The sequence below is a fragment of the Leptonychotes weddellii genome, chromosome 1, assembly GCF_054177405.1.
Source record: "Leptonychotes weddellii isolate Sample4059 chromosome 1, ASM5417740v2, whole genome shotgun sequence".
Classification (NCBI taxonomy): domain Eukaryota; kingdom Metazoa; phylum Chordata; class Mammalia; order Carnivora; family Phocidae; genus Leptonychotes; species Leptonychotes weddellii.
The window spans coordinates 87,731,566-87,749,146 of NC_138369.1; the positions used below are offsets into that span (position 1 = coordinate 87,731,566).

Below are 17,581 nucleotides of genomic sequence, written 5' to 3' on the forward strand. Positions count from 1 at the left end.
AATAATTAGATCGGGCTCCCTGCTCAGCAGGGAGTCTGCTTCTCCCTCTCCCTCTCCTCCTGCTTGTGCTCTCGCACTCGCTCTCTCAAATAAATAAATAAAATCTTTAAAAAAGACTCTCTTTTCCTCGCCCTCTGCCCTTCTCCCCCCTCATATAAATCTTACTGTTGTCTTTTTTGTCAAGCTGGATCTTAACATATCATCTAAATAAACAAATGCAATCTCAAGCAGTTTTCAGGTATCTCAAAGTGTCCCTTTTCTTAAGAGAAACAACTGGCATCTAATTAAATCAGTTTCTCCTAAGGCTAAATCTTAGAGTGGGGGTGGGGGAGGTGGAATGGGGCAAGAGGGTAAAGGTAGAGGTTAAGAGGTTCTTCTGAAAACACAAAAGGAGGCTTGGGTGTCTAAAACCATTACTGGCATATATGTGGTAACTTTTACAAGGAGAATTTCCCTCAAAGTCAAAATCAAAACGTATGTGTGGCAAGTTCAAGCTGACCAAAATGGTTGTTTGAAATCCACGGTAATTTTAGTCTACGGCCATACCACCCTGAACGCGCCCGATCTCGTCTGAAATCCACGGTAATTTTAAACCAAAACATACTCAATATTTAATCTGAACAGTTATTATGAGCTTCCCACTCTTTTTTCAAGGATAAAAAAATATATAATAATAGATTCTGCAGAAAAATCCCTGGTACACAAGCTGACAACAGCTATCCCACATTTCATGTTCAAGAACAGGTTAGCTATAAGCAGAACTTTATTTCTTTCCTGGGTGACATTAGGGAAATTCTAAAGAAGCAAGTATACAGACCCTCTCAACTTTTAATGGTTGATGGCACCAGGACTTCATTATGTCTATTTTCATTTCAAAATTTATGCCTTTCTTACTTATATACTTGCATAAAAAGCATTACCCTTACTTTTATCTACAGTAATTTATGGTGTTGGATTTTCAAATTGAGGAAGAAATATAAGTAATCTTTCCTAAGTTAAGAGGAAAGCACAAGATTTGAAATGAGCAATCAAGGACAAAAAATAAAAAGGTAGAAAAAATGGAAGAGAAGGTAGCAACCCCTAATGACTCATTATAACCTGACATTATAAAAACTTGCTGAAAGAAGGTAAAAAAGGACAGTGGACACTCAAAATTAAGTAGAAGGAAAAGTAAAACAATATACAAAAAAAGATATTCATACATGAGAAAGGCTTTTCTTTTTAAAAAATAGGCTTTCTCATGTCTCACTTATAACTTCTCACGATCTGTTTCTTTCTGGTTGACCAGGATCCACTGAATTACTTTCCTCAATAGAAAAGCTCAACATGATCTTTCTTCCAACTCAAGTTAGAATTAAAACATGAATTTCACAAAAATGCTAGCTCATGCCATGTTTTCTCATTGTTGCTTACAGTAAATCATCAGATTCAATCCATTACATAATTATGTCAGACCATAGTTTTATAATTATGAGTAAAATCTACTTTCTAAAACAGTAATTCCTTGAGAATAAAATAATTTAATATATAATCTGCAAATATGAATTTTGACACTTTTAAAAAATAATTTAATGTAAACTTAAAAATCCATAAATTATTTCTCTTACCATTCAGTAAACAAAACAACCAAATCCTCTTGATTGGCATAATGTTCCATGATTTCTTTCATTAATCTCACTTTCTGGCCCCCTCCAATACTATTAATTCCAGCACCACCTCTCCACTCTTCTCCTTGACCAAGGACCTATAAATGAAATCAACATTTATCACTGAGCAAAACTCAAGTTATGACAGTATCATAAAAGCTAGAAGTCATCAGCAACTTGTATAGTATGACACAGTAGCCACTCTTTAAACATTTCACTAAATCACGAAATCACGATGCTACAGAGAAAAACACTTGATGCATAGGTCAGGTCATGATTCTTCAATGTTATCCACCCCATAAAATGCCATTCCCAATTTTACCATTTCAAAAGTAGAGTCTAATCTAAGGAGATCAAGGGGTATGGGGGGGTACAGACAATATTTCTCATATCTTATTTCTATTTGTTCAGATAAAATGAAAAAGAAAATACAGAAACTTTCCATAACTTTTCAATCTGGCAGGAAATCTGCATGATGAACACTGAAAGCTCAGTAACTCCTGGACAGGGCCCTTAGGTGATTTTCCTACTGAACCAAGTGGGTTGTTCAAGGAAAGACAGAGGACATTAGGTCAAATGTCACCTACCTTACCTTATAAATCTTACATTACTCTCAAAAGCTTAATAATAATTTATCAATGCAAGAAATTGCCTAAGCACAATTAATCAAAGCTAAACTTGTAGCTGTTCTCCTCACTGTTTGCCTTAGGCTCCTCAGTTGCCTCCCACATTGCAAGTGCATGGTAACACTAGGCTGCTTCCATAGTTTGGTGATTGTAGATAATGCTGCTATAAACATAGAGAGGCATGTATCCCTTGAATTAGTGTTTTTGTACTTTGGGGGTAAAAATCCAGTAGTGCAATTACTGGGTCGTAGGGTAGTTCTAGTCTTAATTTTCTGAGGAACCTCCATACTGTTCACAGTGGCTGCACCAGTTTGCATTCCCACCAACAGTACAAGAGGCTTCCTTTTTCTCCACATCCTTGCCAACACTTCCTGTTCCTTGTGTTTTTGATTTTTGCCATTCTGACAGGTGTGATGTGATACCTCATTGTAGTTTTGATTTGCATTTCCCTGATAATGAGTGATGCTGAGCATCTTTTCATGTGTCTGTTGGCCATCTGGATGCCTTCTTTGGAGAAATGTCTGTTCTTGTCTTCTGCCTATTTTTTATATTGGATTATTTGTTTTTTTGGGTATTGAGTTGTATCAGTTCTTTATATATTTTGGATACTCACCCTTTATCAGATATATCATTTGCAAATATCTTCTCCCACTCAGTAGGTTGCCTTTTAGTTTTGTTGCTTATTAGAAAATAAATACTATTAGCTCCAACATCACTAAACACTGAACCAAATACAAACCTGGCTAGCAAAGCCCATGGGGCTCCTAGCCTCAGATCTCTAGTTATTACTTTATTACCACCTCTACTGCAGATTGGGGATAAACGCTACCAAGAAAACTCAAAACTGATGTGTATCTGGATTCATTCTGGGGCTAGTCTAGGAGAATTATTAATTTAGTAGAATTATTAGTTTTTGCCCTAAAAACTGGCCTCCTCTGACCCTGTGATTTGTAATACTTCGACTCCAAAACCCTTCTGGATTTCTCCAATATCACAGTAATACCAGACTCAGCCACATCCAAGAGCCTACTCTGTGCAGTACAGCATGCTAAGCTCTATTCTCTATTTTCTTTCCACTCCATCAGTGTGTCAAACTTTAGTATGCATCAGAATCACGTAGAGGGTCTGTTAAAACACAGACTGCATTGGGCTGCCTGGGTGGCACAATCTGTTAGGTGTCTGACTCTTGGTTTCAGCTCAGGTCATGATCTCAGGGTCCTGGGATTGAGCCCCACAACAGACTCTGTGCTCAGTGAAGAGTGTGCTTGAGATTCTCCCTGTGCTCCTCCCATTCATGCTCTCTCTAATAAATGTTTAAAAAAATACAGGGTCCTACTGTGTCTGGCAAGGTCCTACTGCCAGAGTTTGTGATTCAGTAGGTCTGATGTCAGGCTTGAGAATCTCCTTTCTAACAATTCCCCAGATGATGCTGATGCTGGTGGTCTGGGGCCCACACTTTAAGAACTATTGCATTTCATAATTGGGAAGACAGCAAGAGTCACTCAAATGGGCTTGGTCCAAGATTTGACATTTCATAGCTATATACCCTGGGGCAAGTTTTCTTTACCTAGAAACAAAGTAATATCTAACATATATGGTTTCAACAGCATACAATATATAAAATTCCAAACAGCTTCACATATAAGGAACATCCCACACTCTCCCCAGTCCAAACTCTAAAGATCCCCCCTTATTAGATTTCAGCATTATTCAGCATTATTTTACCCTGATTTCTCTGTTACCTCCACATGCCTCCTAACAGTACATATTACTATATTTTTCCTCTATCCTAACAAACTTCTAACATATTTCTCATTTATCCTGCATTGAACATCTGGTTGTTAACACTAGATCTCTTTTCCAGCACAGTTTAGCCTCCTTAATAGCTGTTCTATGTTAACATCTGTACCTAGTCTCCAAGGGGCTATGTAAGTGAATACTACCTTCTTTCTACATTACATACTAGAACAGCTCAGTTTTTCCCTAAGCAAAACAGTCTTCCCCTCTTTTTTTTTTTAAGTTGTTTTTTGTTTGGTTGGTTTGGGTTTTTTTTTGAGGGGGGGTAGTTTTTTTTTGTAAATGTTCAGTTTGTTTGTTGGTTTGTTTGTTTTCCTACTTGGGATACCTCCCCATACACCTCTTATTTGTGTAAAAGACTTGGCTGACAGTTCCTCATTTCTATAAAATAAATAAATAAATAAATAAGGCAGGCCTTTAACACTCAGTTTACTAATTCTACCAAAGTCCCCAGGTTTCCTCTGATCATTTATCAATGAGATATTCCCCTGGAGGTCAGTCTTCTAAAAAACCTTTTTATACTTTTATAATGTTCCCAAATTCCTCTAAAACAAATAACAGGAAGAGCAACTCTCAGTACTGGGACAGAAAAGGTATTCCCCTCACTGCCATGTTTCCAATTCTCTGTAAGCAAAGAAACAGACTATGACAGACAAACCCATTACAGAAAAAATTCTTCAAAGTAAGTGAAAAACATTACTGTCAAATCTGTTATGCTGTGCTTTTTATGACCCTTCAAAAGAAGCATATATATAAACATATTTTTCTGTTGTTTTATGGAATGTGTTTATACAAAGCATTAGCAAATATGAAGAAATTATTGTCTAAGTGGCAGAGTATTAATAAGGTCAAAATGTACCCTTAAAACAATCAATTGTATATACAAACTCAGTAACTATGTAACCAAATTTCAACTCCCTTGTGTGGGTTGCAAACTGTGGTGGTGGTATTGTTGTTATTGTTATTAAAAAAATGTACTTTAGTCACATATTCTAACACCTCCATGAATTAAAAGATATACTGTACCTTCACAGTATAATTGAAGTATTTGGCAGACTGCATAAATCGATGGAATCCATCACTTTCTTTTGTTGCTACCGTTATGACTAATAATTTATCTGCAAAGACAGAGGGACTAGCATAAGATGGTTTACCAAGAGGTTAAATGTTCCCACTTTCCACTCTCACTAAACCCACCCGTCTACCTCCTGTTAATTTTTGTAATGAAGTCTTAAAATCCATAGCAACATTTACATCACCATCAGTGCATCGTTTTTTTAACAAATAAAGGAACCAAAATCAGCACTGCTCTAGTAAATACACAGCTTTAGTTGCCATTTTATAATGGATGATTATTTTCTATCCAACATAAAACCACTACTCAGTAGGAGGAGGTAGATTTAAGGAATCATTTTAAAATATCCATAAAAGCTATTAAGAGGAAACCATATCAGAAAAAGGCACGTTGGAAAATGCATAGAGGAAACAAGTACATTAGTAGATATCAAAAGTGCTGGGACATTTCTTTCAACCATAGGACATAGAAGGACCCATGGACAAAGAAAGCAGAAATTAACATCATTTCAACATTCTAGGCACTGAGCTGTATTGTTTGATCCTCCCTTGCCCTTTACCAATAACAAAAAATCCACAAATTCATAAATGTCTGCTAAGCCATAGGCAATTATTAGAAATAGCATTAGTGCATTACGGAATTTAATTAGAAATAATATAAATCAATTTTCCATGAAATTTTTAAAATAAATAAAACAATAACATATATAGATGCAATACACATGAAGAAATAACAGATTCAAAATTCATTAGTCAACCAAAAAAAGGAAAACATTTCCATAGAGATAAATATCAACATTCTTAGTTTTTTTTTTTCTGGAAAGAGGTATATTTCACATAATTTTCACCATTATGAGAAATAAATAGTCAAAGAAAAGTAAGTTATTTTCATAAAGTTGTCAGGCCCCAAATCAATATATTTTAAGAGTACTTTTTCAATTAACTATTCTTTTTTTAAAAAAAAATTTCATTTGTAAAGTTTAAACAAGGCTTAACTGATTGAGAAAATGTGACATATTACCATTCACAATAAATTTTGAAAGACAATACCAGATTTTTATAAATATTTTATACATAAATCATAAAAATTATCTACAAGCTTAGATTCTGATTAGATGGATTTTGACACTATTTTCAGTATAAAATTAACAACAAGGATTTTAACATCCTTAATAGGAAAAGTAATGTTGGCCAGACCACTAAGTAGACAGAAACGTCACCTAACCCAATGACTCAGAAGGCAAAATTAAAAATGTGTAGTCTGATTATGTCTGGCAGTCTTATGCCAAATAAGGATTCCTGTTGTTTTACTATTGTTGCTAATTACAAAAACAAAACAAAACAAAATAGTGAATTAGTAATTTTGTTAAAGGTATGTTTAATAGCATTATGTATAAGCATCTGTTTCCTCTTACCTGCTATTCAGTATCATTACCATGATGAGAAATAAATTTTACTCAGTTGGGGCAATAAAAGAAGAAAGTGTTGACATGTACTACTCATAAGTTTCACCAATCAATTCAAGAGTCTAACTTGGTCACCATTTATGAAGTATCCTTGTCAAAACTTTAACCTAAATTTGATACATACTTGATTTCACAACTGACCTAACGAATCAGTGGCAAAAGGGAAAAAGAATGGAAGGGAAACTGATGTAGTATATTAACAGAATTAAGAGATAATTCAACCAAATGTAAATAATGGAGTTTAGTTGGATCCTGATTTGAAAAACTAACTGCAGAAAGCTATTTTTGAGAAAATTAGGGAAATTTGAACACTAATTGGATATTTGTTGATATAGGAAACTGTTAATTTTTTATTGTGCTAATGGCATTGATTTTTTAAAGAGTCCTTATAATTTAGAGACACATTTAAGAATTTACCCAATGAAAAAATATACAGTATTTACAGTTTCTTTTAAAATTGTCTGAGGTTGAGAGGAGGCAATGAAGGAGGAAGATAAAAGATTAAACAAGACTGGCCATATGTGATGACTGTTAAAACTGGATTCCTTTTCTATATGTTTGGAAATTCCTACAATTAAAAGAGAGTTGAACTTTATGCACAATCCCTAACCTTCCAATCAGAAAAATATTCAATATAAAACTTTAAATAGTCTAAATAAGTAAAAAGAAGGATGAAATAGCAGAAATATTCTAACCAAAAAAAAAAAATTGTAATTTAAACAACTACTATTAGTACTTCACTCAATCCACCCACCACAACCAAAATGATAATGTGAGATGATAGAGGAAGGAAATGGGCTTGAATAAGAGGCACACATCAACCATTACCAAAACCGATCTATAATGGTGTCAAAAGGCAAATGGAAGCTTAACTGTGACCAAATGTAACCTCTATTGCCACTATCTGGCCCTATTATAAAATAGATTAATACAGTTTGCATGAGCAAGAAACATGTAACGCATCTATAAAGTGTGATAGATTAGAACCACCTTTTATCAATGAAAATTCACACCATAGCAAAAAACAAACAAAAACTTCTGTAATCATCTTTACAATCCCCCCAAATGCCTATCATTATAGTAAGATTTAATAAATACTTAAGCGGATAAATATATACCTCTTTATAAAATTCAGATGAATATCAGAATTTCTCAAAAAGGAAGAAGTCAATTTATCTAGAAAGGCCAAAAATATGCTATATTCTCTCTTATTAATGCAGTTCTGGGGGCAGGAGAAATGCATTGTTAAAGAGGCATTCTTCTTTCTCCAAACAGTTGTTGCTATAAGGGCAAAATTATCAATATTTAGTACTGACCTAATTTTTCTTTTCAAAAGCAAACCATGGGTTCAAAATAGAAAGTTTTGTGTAATATACCATCTCCAAATGCTAAAGCAGCACACAAAATTCATCTGAAATTCATTGTCTTAATGACAGTCATCACATTAAGTAACTCAGCAATAGCCCAGCTACCTTTGATCCTACTATGGGAAGGATAAATTTATCTTTCCAAGAAACTTTCTCCACACAAAGTCAAACCAGTCCTCAATTTTAAATTTGCAGATATCAAGAAAAATAATTCTAAAACAGGAACTATAAGTATGCTATTCTCACTCTGCAACTAACTCATTTTATGACCAGATATGTCCTTTATCTATAAAGATCAGTGACTCTCAACTTTCTACTGAAGGAACATATCATATCTTCTTAGTAATGGTTAGCATAGTGCAGGGGCTAGAAACTTTCACTGTACAAGGCCAAAAAGCAAGTATTTTAGGCTTTATGGACCACATATAATCTGTCATGATTCTTTATATTTTTTTAAACACTTAAAAAAAATTATTTTTAATTATTAATTTTCTGGCTGTCTTTACAAAAACAGTGGGTCAGATTTGGCCTAAGAGTCATAGTTTGCCACTGGGGTTGGCCAAATGAATCTGAAGACAAATACGTGCGTTCAAATCCCAGCTCTACCATTTATTTGTTAGAAATTAGTCAGCTGTGTGTGTCTCCATTTATGTCTCAACTATAATATGTGCAATAATAGCACCTGCCTGATAGGTTTGTTGTGAGAATTAAATTAGTTAATATATGCAAAGTGGCTGACACACTGTAAAGTCTACATATATCTACATAGATAGTATCTTCTTATTTCTACTCAACAAATGCATGGATAAGGTAGGCTATTGTTGTGCAAATCTCAGCAGGTTATAATTCCATCTCTTTCTCTACGAGAGTTACATACTCAAGAATCTGACATCTCTCCCAACTCTCAAGATTTTATGATGCTAGATTGATACACACACATACAAACCCAACCTATGTAAAAACAGTTCAGGTTGAAGCTATTTAATCAAAGAATTTAGCAAGAAAATGCAGATATGTCTTCTCAAATGTTTACATTTCTCTCCATCTCCAAGCAAGCTATAACACTAACTCCAGTTATGGTCATGACTAGCCCAGGCTTCTGCAATAGTCTCCTAAACCCACTTAACCCACTCCAACTCTACAAAGCAGCCAGAGTGATGTTGTTCCACTGCTAAACACCCTTAAATGGCTTTCCATTGCTCTTGGGATGGTGCCCAAGGTCTATCACCTAAATGTGGTCCTTGACAGTGGCCCTCTCCACTGTCACCCATTACCACTCCCTCCTGTCTTCTCTCTGCTCCAACTGCCCTGGCTTTTTTTGACTCTCCAACAACACCTGCTCCTTCCCACCCAAAGAGAAGAGCATATACAACATCATTATCTAATTCCCCTCCTGACCTCTTGATGGAGTCACTGCCTATTGAAATTTCAGATTCTTTTTTTTAAATTTTATTTTATTATGTTAATCACCATACATTACATCATTAGTTTTTGATGTAGTGTTCCATGATTCATTGTTTGCGTATAACACCCAGTGCTCCATTCAGTACGTGCCCTCTTTAATACCCATCACCAGGCTAACCCATCCCCCCACCCTCCTCCCCTCTAGAACCCTCAGTTTCTCAGAGTCCGTAGTCTTTCATGGTTTGTCTCCCCCTCCGATTTTCCCCCCTTCATTCTTCCCTTCCTGCTACAGTAGAAATTTCAGATTCTTACAGTAGGCTATTTCCTTAGGGAGACTGTCCCTGACTACCTCTCTTTCAGGGCACTTACCACAAATTGTATATTAATATTCACAATTATTATTTAAGATTAAAGTCTCTCCCCCCCAGCTAAACTATAAATGTCTTACAGGATGTCTTTTTCTCAACACTATACCTCTAAGGTATATCAATGTTTAGCATATAGTAGGTTCTTAATAAACATTGGTTGAATGAATAGATTCAAGGATAAGTAATGCTATGCTTCATGTGAATGTGTATATAAAATAATTTGTTCTCAACAAAATCCCTATGTCATTAGCTTTATTATCTCCAATTCACAGATGAAGAAAGTAAGGTTTAAATAAGTTAAACAATTTTACGAAAGTCACCCAACAAGTTACTAGCAAAGCCAGGAATAGAACTTCAGTTATTTCTCAAAGTCCATTTCTTTCCAACATTTCATGTGGACTTACTTGCTAGTGAGAAGTTAAGAGACTAGACGCAAACTGAGTTTTACTACATGTGTAGAAAAGAGAGAACGTAGCAAGCTGAAACTTCTAGCCTTAGAAAGACCTGCGTGCAAGGTTGGTCCTTGGCTGCCATCTGGACAATTGGATTTGGGGAGGGTTCCCACCATTCCCAATAAGAATGGCTCACTGGGCCTAAAATGTAGAAACAATGTACTTAATGCTGAACAGCTGCTTTCCTTCCAGGAGCTTGGAATTTTGATACAGAGCTTGCCTATATGACCAGCCCCCCACTAAAAACCCTGGGCACTGAGTCTCTAATGAGTTTTCCTAATAAATAACATTTCACATGTGTTGTCACAGTTAGTTGCTAGGGGAATTAAGCAAATCTTGTGTGACTCCACTGGGAAAGGACTATGGGAAGCTGCATCTGATTTCCCTGGATTGGCTCATGTGCCTTTTTCCTTTGCTGATTTTGCTTAATATCCTTTCACTATAATAAATCACAACAATAAGTATGATTTATATGCTAAATCCTCTTAGCCCTCCTAATGAATGGTTGACTCTGGGGTTGGATGGCCTTGAGGATGCCAGACCCAACATGCTTCTAGTTACAAGCAGCAAGTCTTCATCTGAAAAAGATATTCTGGGCCTAATTAGGTTATGTGTCTGATAAAGGGCTAGGTATTAGGTTCAGGGCTCAAAGGTCATGCTAGAGAGATATAGAAAAGACTCCCAACAGACATTAGAGAAGTATTTGGTACATAAGGCAATCATACTCTGTTCCTCTGCTGAGAGTTATTTTATTTTATTTTATTTTATTTTATTTCTTTAAAAGATTTGTTTATTTGACATAGAGAGAGAGAACACAAGTGGGGGAGAGGGGGCATGGAGAGGCAGAGGGAGAGGGAGAAGCAGGCTCCTCACTGACTGAGCAGGGAGCCAGATTAGGGGCTTGGATTCCAGGACCCTGGGATCATGACCTGAGCAGAAGGAAGATGCTTAACCCACTGAGCCACCAGGTGCCCCAAGAGTCATTTTATGTTAATGTAAATTGTGACCTCATGCATAATGTAGCAAAGTCTATTTCTTTTAGAGAGGAGGAAACCAAGACCTAAAGAAAAAAAAACACTTGTCCAGGATCTTGCAACTCAGTGGTAACCAATCTAGGACTGGAACTCAAGATTCTCAATTACTAAAAACATGGTTTTCCAGGTCCTATTGAACAATTTTGTTGCTTTCTTAAGTACTGAATCGTCCAAACACTATGACAATTAAACCAAAGCCACAACGCGTAGGTAGCAAGAAAACAAATTGTATTTTGTGGAATTGTTGAAAAAAATTCAAAACAAAGATTCCTCAAGAACAATTAATGCCAAAAATTTCAACAAAGAAAAAACCTAAAAAGGATATGACAAAGAGACATCAAAGGATTCCTTACGATTTTTGTAGGAAAGGGAGGAGAAAAGGGAACACTTAAAAAAAAAAAAAAGTAAACTTTCAACCACTAATGCTACATAGGGAACAGCTTCACACATTAGCATTCAGATGGATACCTGAGCTTCCACACCCCACTCTGGACAATGCACAGATATACAGCAAATCAGGAGATGTGCCGTGAGGTAGTAGGGGGAAGGTAGTATGTAGGGTGACCAATCACCCCAGTCTGCCTAGGACTAAGGAGGTTCTCAGAGCACAGGGATTTCAGTTTTAAAACCTGGAAAGTCCTGGATCACCGGGGTGGCTCAGTCGGTTAAGCATCTGCCTTCGGCTCAAGTCATGATTCCAGGGTCCCAGGAATCGAGCCCCATGTCTGGCTTTCTGCTCAGCAGGGAGCCTGCTTCTCCCTCTGCCTGCCACTCACCCTGCTTGTGCTCTCTCTATCTGCCAAATAAATAAAATCTTAAAAACAAAACAAAACAAAACACCACACAATTAAAAAAAAAAAATCAACTTGGAAAATCCTGAGCAAATCAGGACAATTTGATCCCTGTAGCAGTATATGCAGTGGGATTAGAGAAAGTGAATATTGCCAGTTATGTATAAAAGACTGAATGACAAATGGTCCAGGAGCCAAATGGTAGGAGGGCATTAAGTTAAGGATAAACACTTCTAGAACCAGCAGTTCAACCAACACCAGATATCAAGTGAAACAGGACCAGATTAAGACCGCCAGAGGCCTTAGCACCTAAAAGGTCAAAGTGGACAGAGACCACCCTTCTCCCTCATAAGTATTTCAAACCATAATATGCATTTTAAACTTTTTTTCAAATAAAAAATTGTACATACACTAAAATTAGTATCACCTTTTTAAAAAAGGTTTTCTAATTTTCTTTTTGGGGGCCCATGTTTCCTGATGGTATATACCCATGTTTAGTTTATTAGGTAACCTAGTAGTGAATGAAAGACAAATTTCAAGACACAGTCAAAAGAGCTATTTAATATTATGCCCAAGAATTCCTAGCAGGTAGTTGATTTCACAGGACTATGAAAGCTTAAAGGCATTTAAGAATAGCATTCAAACAGATAATTATATTGCAAAAAACATCAAATTTAGTGTATGTAGTCAGTAAAACTTGAATAATTATTAGGATAACACTAGAATTTTAAAATGAGGTGAAATTTTTAATATCAAAAATCATGGGCCCCTCTATAACCATATTAATCATAGCAACCATTGAGGAATTTATGAAAAACCTTGACATAAATACATCTTTAATAAATTTAAATATATTTATATTTAAATAAATGTATATTCACCTAATCACAGAAGTATTCACATACTTTAGAAAAACATTAATATGAACAATATAATCTATTCAAACTGTGTTAAAAAAAAAAAAAAGAACAAACTTTATTCAGAACTCCAGTGCGATAACTCTCTTTGGTAATACCCCACCATCCTTCACAATAACTATTCATGACCTAAATTTTAAGAACTCAACCTAAAGGCGATAGACAAGAAGAAAATTAAAGGAGACCTGCTCCTCTACATCCATCCCCATCCCCTTCCAGAAACACGGAGATAAAAATGCAAGGACCTGATTGCAGCCAAAAACTATACACTGAGTTCCAACAAATTGTTTCTGGAGTTTAGAAGGGGAAACTAAAGTTTAAACACCGTGAATGATCATAGTAAGGGGGGCTTCGATCAGGGTAAGTAAGACATGACTTAAAAAAATGAAAGAATAAAAAGTGCCGTAAGGGCTCTACCCGAATATAAACTCAAAAATGAGCCAGTATGTGAGAAAGCTGGCCAAAACAAACAAAAAAGCTATCTTGACAAGAGAGGTGATGATCCCTGTGTAATCAGTGCAGCCTATGCATGGAAAATTATGAGATGTTTGGCATGCTACACTGAGGAAAATTTTGACAAACATGAAGTTTGACCAGCATGGTTAGAGGTCTGGCAATTATTTCATATATTGAATAGTTGAGGGATTGAGAATTTTTCTACTTGAAAAAAAGACTCAACACCTCCCTACCTCATCACATTTGAGAAGAAAAAAATAGATTTCCTCTATCTTATTTTGAAGAAGATAACTGGCTGGGGAAGAACTAATGGAGAGAAGGCAGATCTTGTATCAGTATTGTCTTAGTCCATTCAGGCTGCTCTAATAAAACCACCATAGACCCTGTAGCCTAAAAACAACAGAAATTCATTCCTCACAGTTCTAGAGGCTAAAAGTCCAAGATTACCCCACCAGCATGGTGACGGCCCTCTTCCTGGTTTACAGCCAGCACCTTCTCCCTGTGTCTTCACGTGGTGAAAGGGGCCAAGGTCTCTTTAGAGCCTTTTTTATAAGAGTACTAACCATATTCATGAGGTCTCTACCCTCGTGACTTAAGCACCTCCAAAAGACCCCACCCTCTAATACCATCACCTTTGGGAGGTAAGTTTTTGACGTACGAATATGGGGCAGGAGGGACACAAACATTCAGACCATAGCAAATACAAAGTATGATTAAAAGCATCCAGGATGAATGGACTGTCTTAGAAAAGCAGTGTTTCCTATCTTTATAAACATTAATACAAAGAGGATAGGTCCATTTTCCAGGATTTATGACTTGGAGGGCACACTTGATACATTCAAAATATGAAATTTATACCTTGGTAATATTAATGTCAAAAGGAAAAGGCGTTGCCCCCTAACAGACAGAACAGATTTTAATCTGTAGAATTCCAAGGGTTCAAAGGTTACAGCAACCTCCAAAGTAGAAAGATGTACCGATAATGAGAACCTCCATTGAGTGGGCTGGGGTAACCCATCTGCAAGCCAAATGCTTTAGCAGAGACTCTAAATTGCCTGCCAAAAATCTGGTCCCAAGGTTATGTAGTTTGTTCAAACAAATTTGATTTATTGCTGTTTATTCCATATTTTACATAAGCACTAAAAATATTTCCCAGACTCATAAGCAAAAACAGTAAAGTTAACGAGTACAAAACAGCAGAGGCTGAGATAACATATTCCTGCTAATTCAACTACAAATGAAGAGTTCCCCTTGCGCAGAGGCCAACTTGAGATGGACTTGTGGCCAAGCAAGCCACGCTCTGAGAGAAACTTTTAAGGATGAAGTGTCTGAACCAAAATGGCCTTACTCCTACATAATGGAAAAAGAAACATCATTATGAAGTCTGTCTAACCTAAAGGAATAAAAATAAATGCATCTGGGTTGCAAAATTAAAAGCACACCTGATAAAGTGCAGAGTAGCTGAAATGGAAACAAGAAAAAAGTCGTAACTTTCATTCCTCATCTTCAAATATAAACATTTGCTTCTTCTAGTCCACATTGCCATGAACACATATAAATACATTTTTTCGAAGAGGGCATTTTCCATTGTATCCATCTTGCACAAAATGAGTACATTTAATCTGAACAGCAGTCCATCCCCACTCTGTCTGCAAAGTTTTATGGCATCTATTTTGGCAGCTCAGAATCCTCCCCCAACAACTTGCTAGTTCTCCACATTGTTCAACAAATTGAACTTGCCATGTAAGAGATTACTAGAAAATTGAATCTGTATTTTTGATCTTTGGGGAACATAAAATTAAATGTAGATGATTTGATTTCTACAACTATGGATACCTTCTTCTATGGAATTACTGTAAGACGCCAAAAAAAAAAAAAAAACAAGTTTTATTATTTAATTTGTGTAGTAAACTGTCATAAACTTTCATCTTTATGTAAGAGAAATGCCCTATTTTTTGGAAAGTATGTCCCAGAAAATGTAAGAAACATTCTAGCATTCACTGGGCCAAGTTAGAGATTTAAAAAATATGTTTATGTATACAGATGACTGATTTTTCCTTCCTCAGCCACTCAAATTAGTAATTTAGTTTTTTGGACTAGGTGATAAAGTAGGAAGTGATATTCCTTCGCAGATCTTTCTCCCAGATCTCTAGCTTTCTCCCAGGAGATACCAGTAATGTTGTTCTTATGGATGCTTCAAAAGATGTCAATATATATCCTACACTCCAATTTTGCGTATTTTAAATTTTTTATTATTCAATTTATTTAAATATTTTTTAAAAAGCAAAAAAAAGTTCACCCATTTTTCCTTCCCTCCCCCAATCTCTGACCTTTGGCAACCACCAATCTGTTCTCTGTATCTATGAGTTTGTTTTATGTATATTTTAGATTCCACATATAAAAGTGATCATATGATATTTGTCTATCTCTGACTTATTTCACAAATGGCAAGATTCATTCTTTTTTATGGCTGAGTATATATGTATATATGTACTGCATTTCTTTACCCATTTAGCCATCGATGGACACTTAGGCTATTTTCAGATCTCGGTATTGTAAATAATGCTACAATGGACATGGGGGTGCATATGTAACTTTGGAATTAGTGTTTTCATCTTCAAATACCCAGAAATGCAATTGCTGGAGTATACAGTATTTATATTTTTAATTTTTTGAGGTATCTCCATCCTGCTTTCCACAGTGGCTGGACCAATATATTCCCATCAAGAGTGCACAAGGGTTCCCCTTTTGTCCACATCCTTACCAATACTTGTAATTTATCTTTTTGACAACAGCCATTCTAACAAGTGTGTGGTGATCTCATTGTGGTTTTGATCTGCTTTTCCCTGATGACTAATCATGTTGAGCATCTTTTCATGTGTCTGTCGGCCATCTGTATTTCTTCTTTGGAAAATGTCTATTCAGACATTCTGCCCAACTTTTTAATCAAATTATTTTGTTGTTATTGTTGTTGTTGTTATTGAGGTGTATGAGTTTATATATATTTTGAATATAACCCCCTTATCAGAAGCATGGTTTGCAAATATTTTTTTTTTCCCATTCAGTAGATTGCCTTTTCATTTTGTTGATGGTTTCCTTTGCTGTGAAGAAGCTTTTTAGTTTGATGTAGTACAACATGTTTATTGTTTATGGTGTTTTTCTTTTTCTTTTTGGTTTTGTGTATTTTATTGTTGCTTTTGATGCTTTTGCTTTTGGGGCCAGATTCAAAAAATAATTTCCGAGACCAATGTTAGGGAGTTTATCACCTGTATTTTCTTCTAGGAGTTCTATAGCTCAGGTCTTATATTCAAGTGTTTAATCCATTTTGAGTCAACTTTTGTATATAGTATAAGATAGTAGTCCAGTTTCTTTCTTTTGCATGTGGCTGCCCAGTTTTCCCAACACAACTGATTGAAGAGACTGTCCTTTCGTCATTGCATATTCTTGGCTCCTTTATGATAAACTAATTGACCACACATGAGTTTATTTCTGGGTTTTCTATTCTGTTCCACTGATCTATGTGTCTGTTTTCATGTCAATATCATACTATTTTAATTACTATAGCATTGTAATGCAGTTTGAAATCATGAAGCGTGATACATCCAGCCTTGTTCTTCTTTCTCAGATTTGCTTTGGCTATTCAGGGTCTTTTATGGTTCCATACAAATTCTAGGATTGTTTGTTCTATTTCTGTGAAAACTGCCTTTGGAATTTTTATGAAGATTGCATTAAATTTGCAGACTGCTGTGAGTACTATGGACATTTTAGCAATATTAACTCTTCCAATTCATGAGCATAGAATATCTTTCCACTTATTTATGTGTTCTTCAATTTCTTTCATTGTCTTATAGTTTACAATGTATAGGTCTTTCACTTCCTTAGTTAAATTTATTCCTAGGTATTTGTATTATTTTTTATGCAACTGCAAGTGGGACTGTTTTCTTAATTTCTCTTTCTGATAGTCCATTAGTATATAGAAACACAATAGAATTTTGCATACTGACTCTATGTCTACAACTTCACTAATTCATTTATTAGTTTCAGCAATTTTTTGATGAAATTTTGATTTTCTATATATAATATACCATGTCATTAACAGTGACAGTTTTACTTCTTCCTTTCCAATCTGAATGCCTTTTATTTCTTTTTCTTGCCAATTTATCTGACTAGAACTTCCAATACT

The 17,581-nt window shown here is 35.5% G+C and overlaps 1 protein-coding gene across 2 annotated transcripts in view; it reads right to left on the reverse strand.

Annotated features, from left to right (window-relative positions):
• Positions 1-17,581, reverse strand: part of PLOD2 (procollagen-lysine,2-oxoglutarate 5-dioxygenase 2) — a 95,438-nt gene that overhangs the window by 47,219 nt on the left and 30,638 nt on the right. For both annotated transcript variants that reach the window (XM_006728264.3, XM_006728263.3), the window contains exons 2-3: positions 5,096-5,187; positions 1,608-1,744 (exon numbers count right to left, since the gene is read on the reverse strand). In XM_006728264.3, the coding sequence (XP_006728327.2) occupies positions 1,608-1,744; positions 5,096-5,187 (229 nt within the window). The remainder of the gene's footprint in view (positions 1-1,607; positions 1,745-5,095; positions 5,188-17,581) is intronic.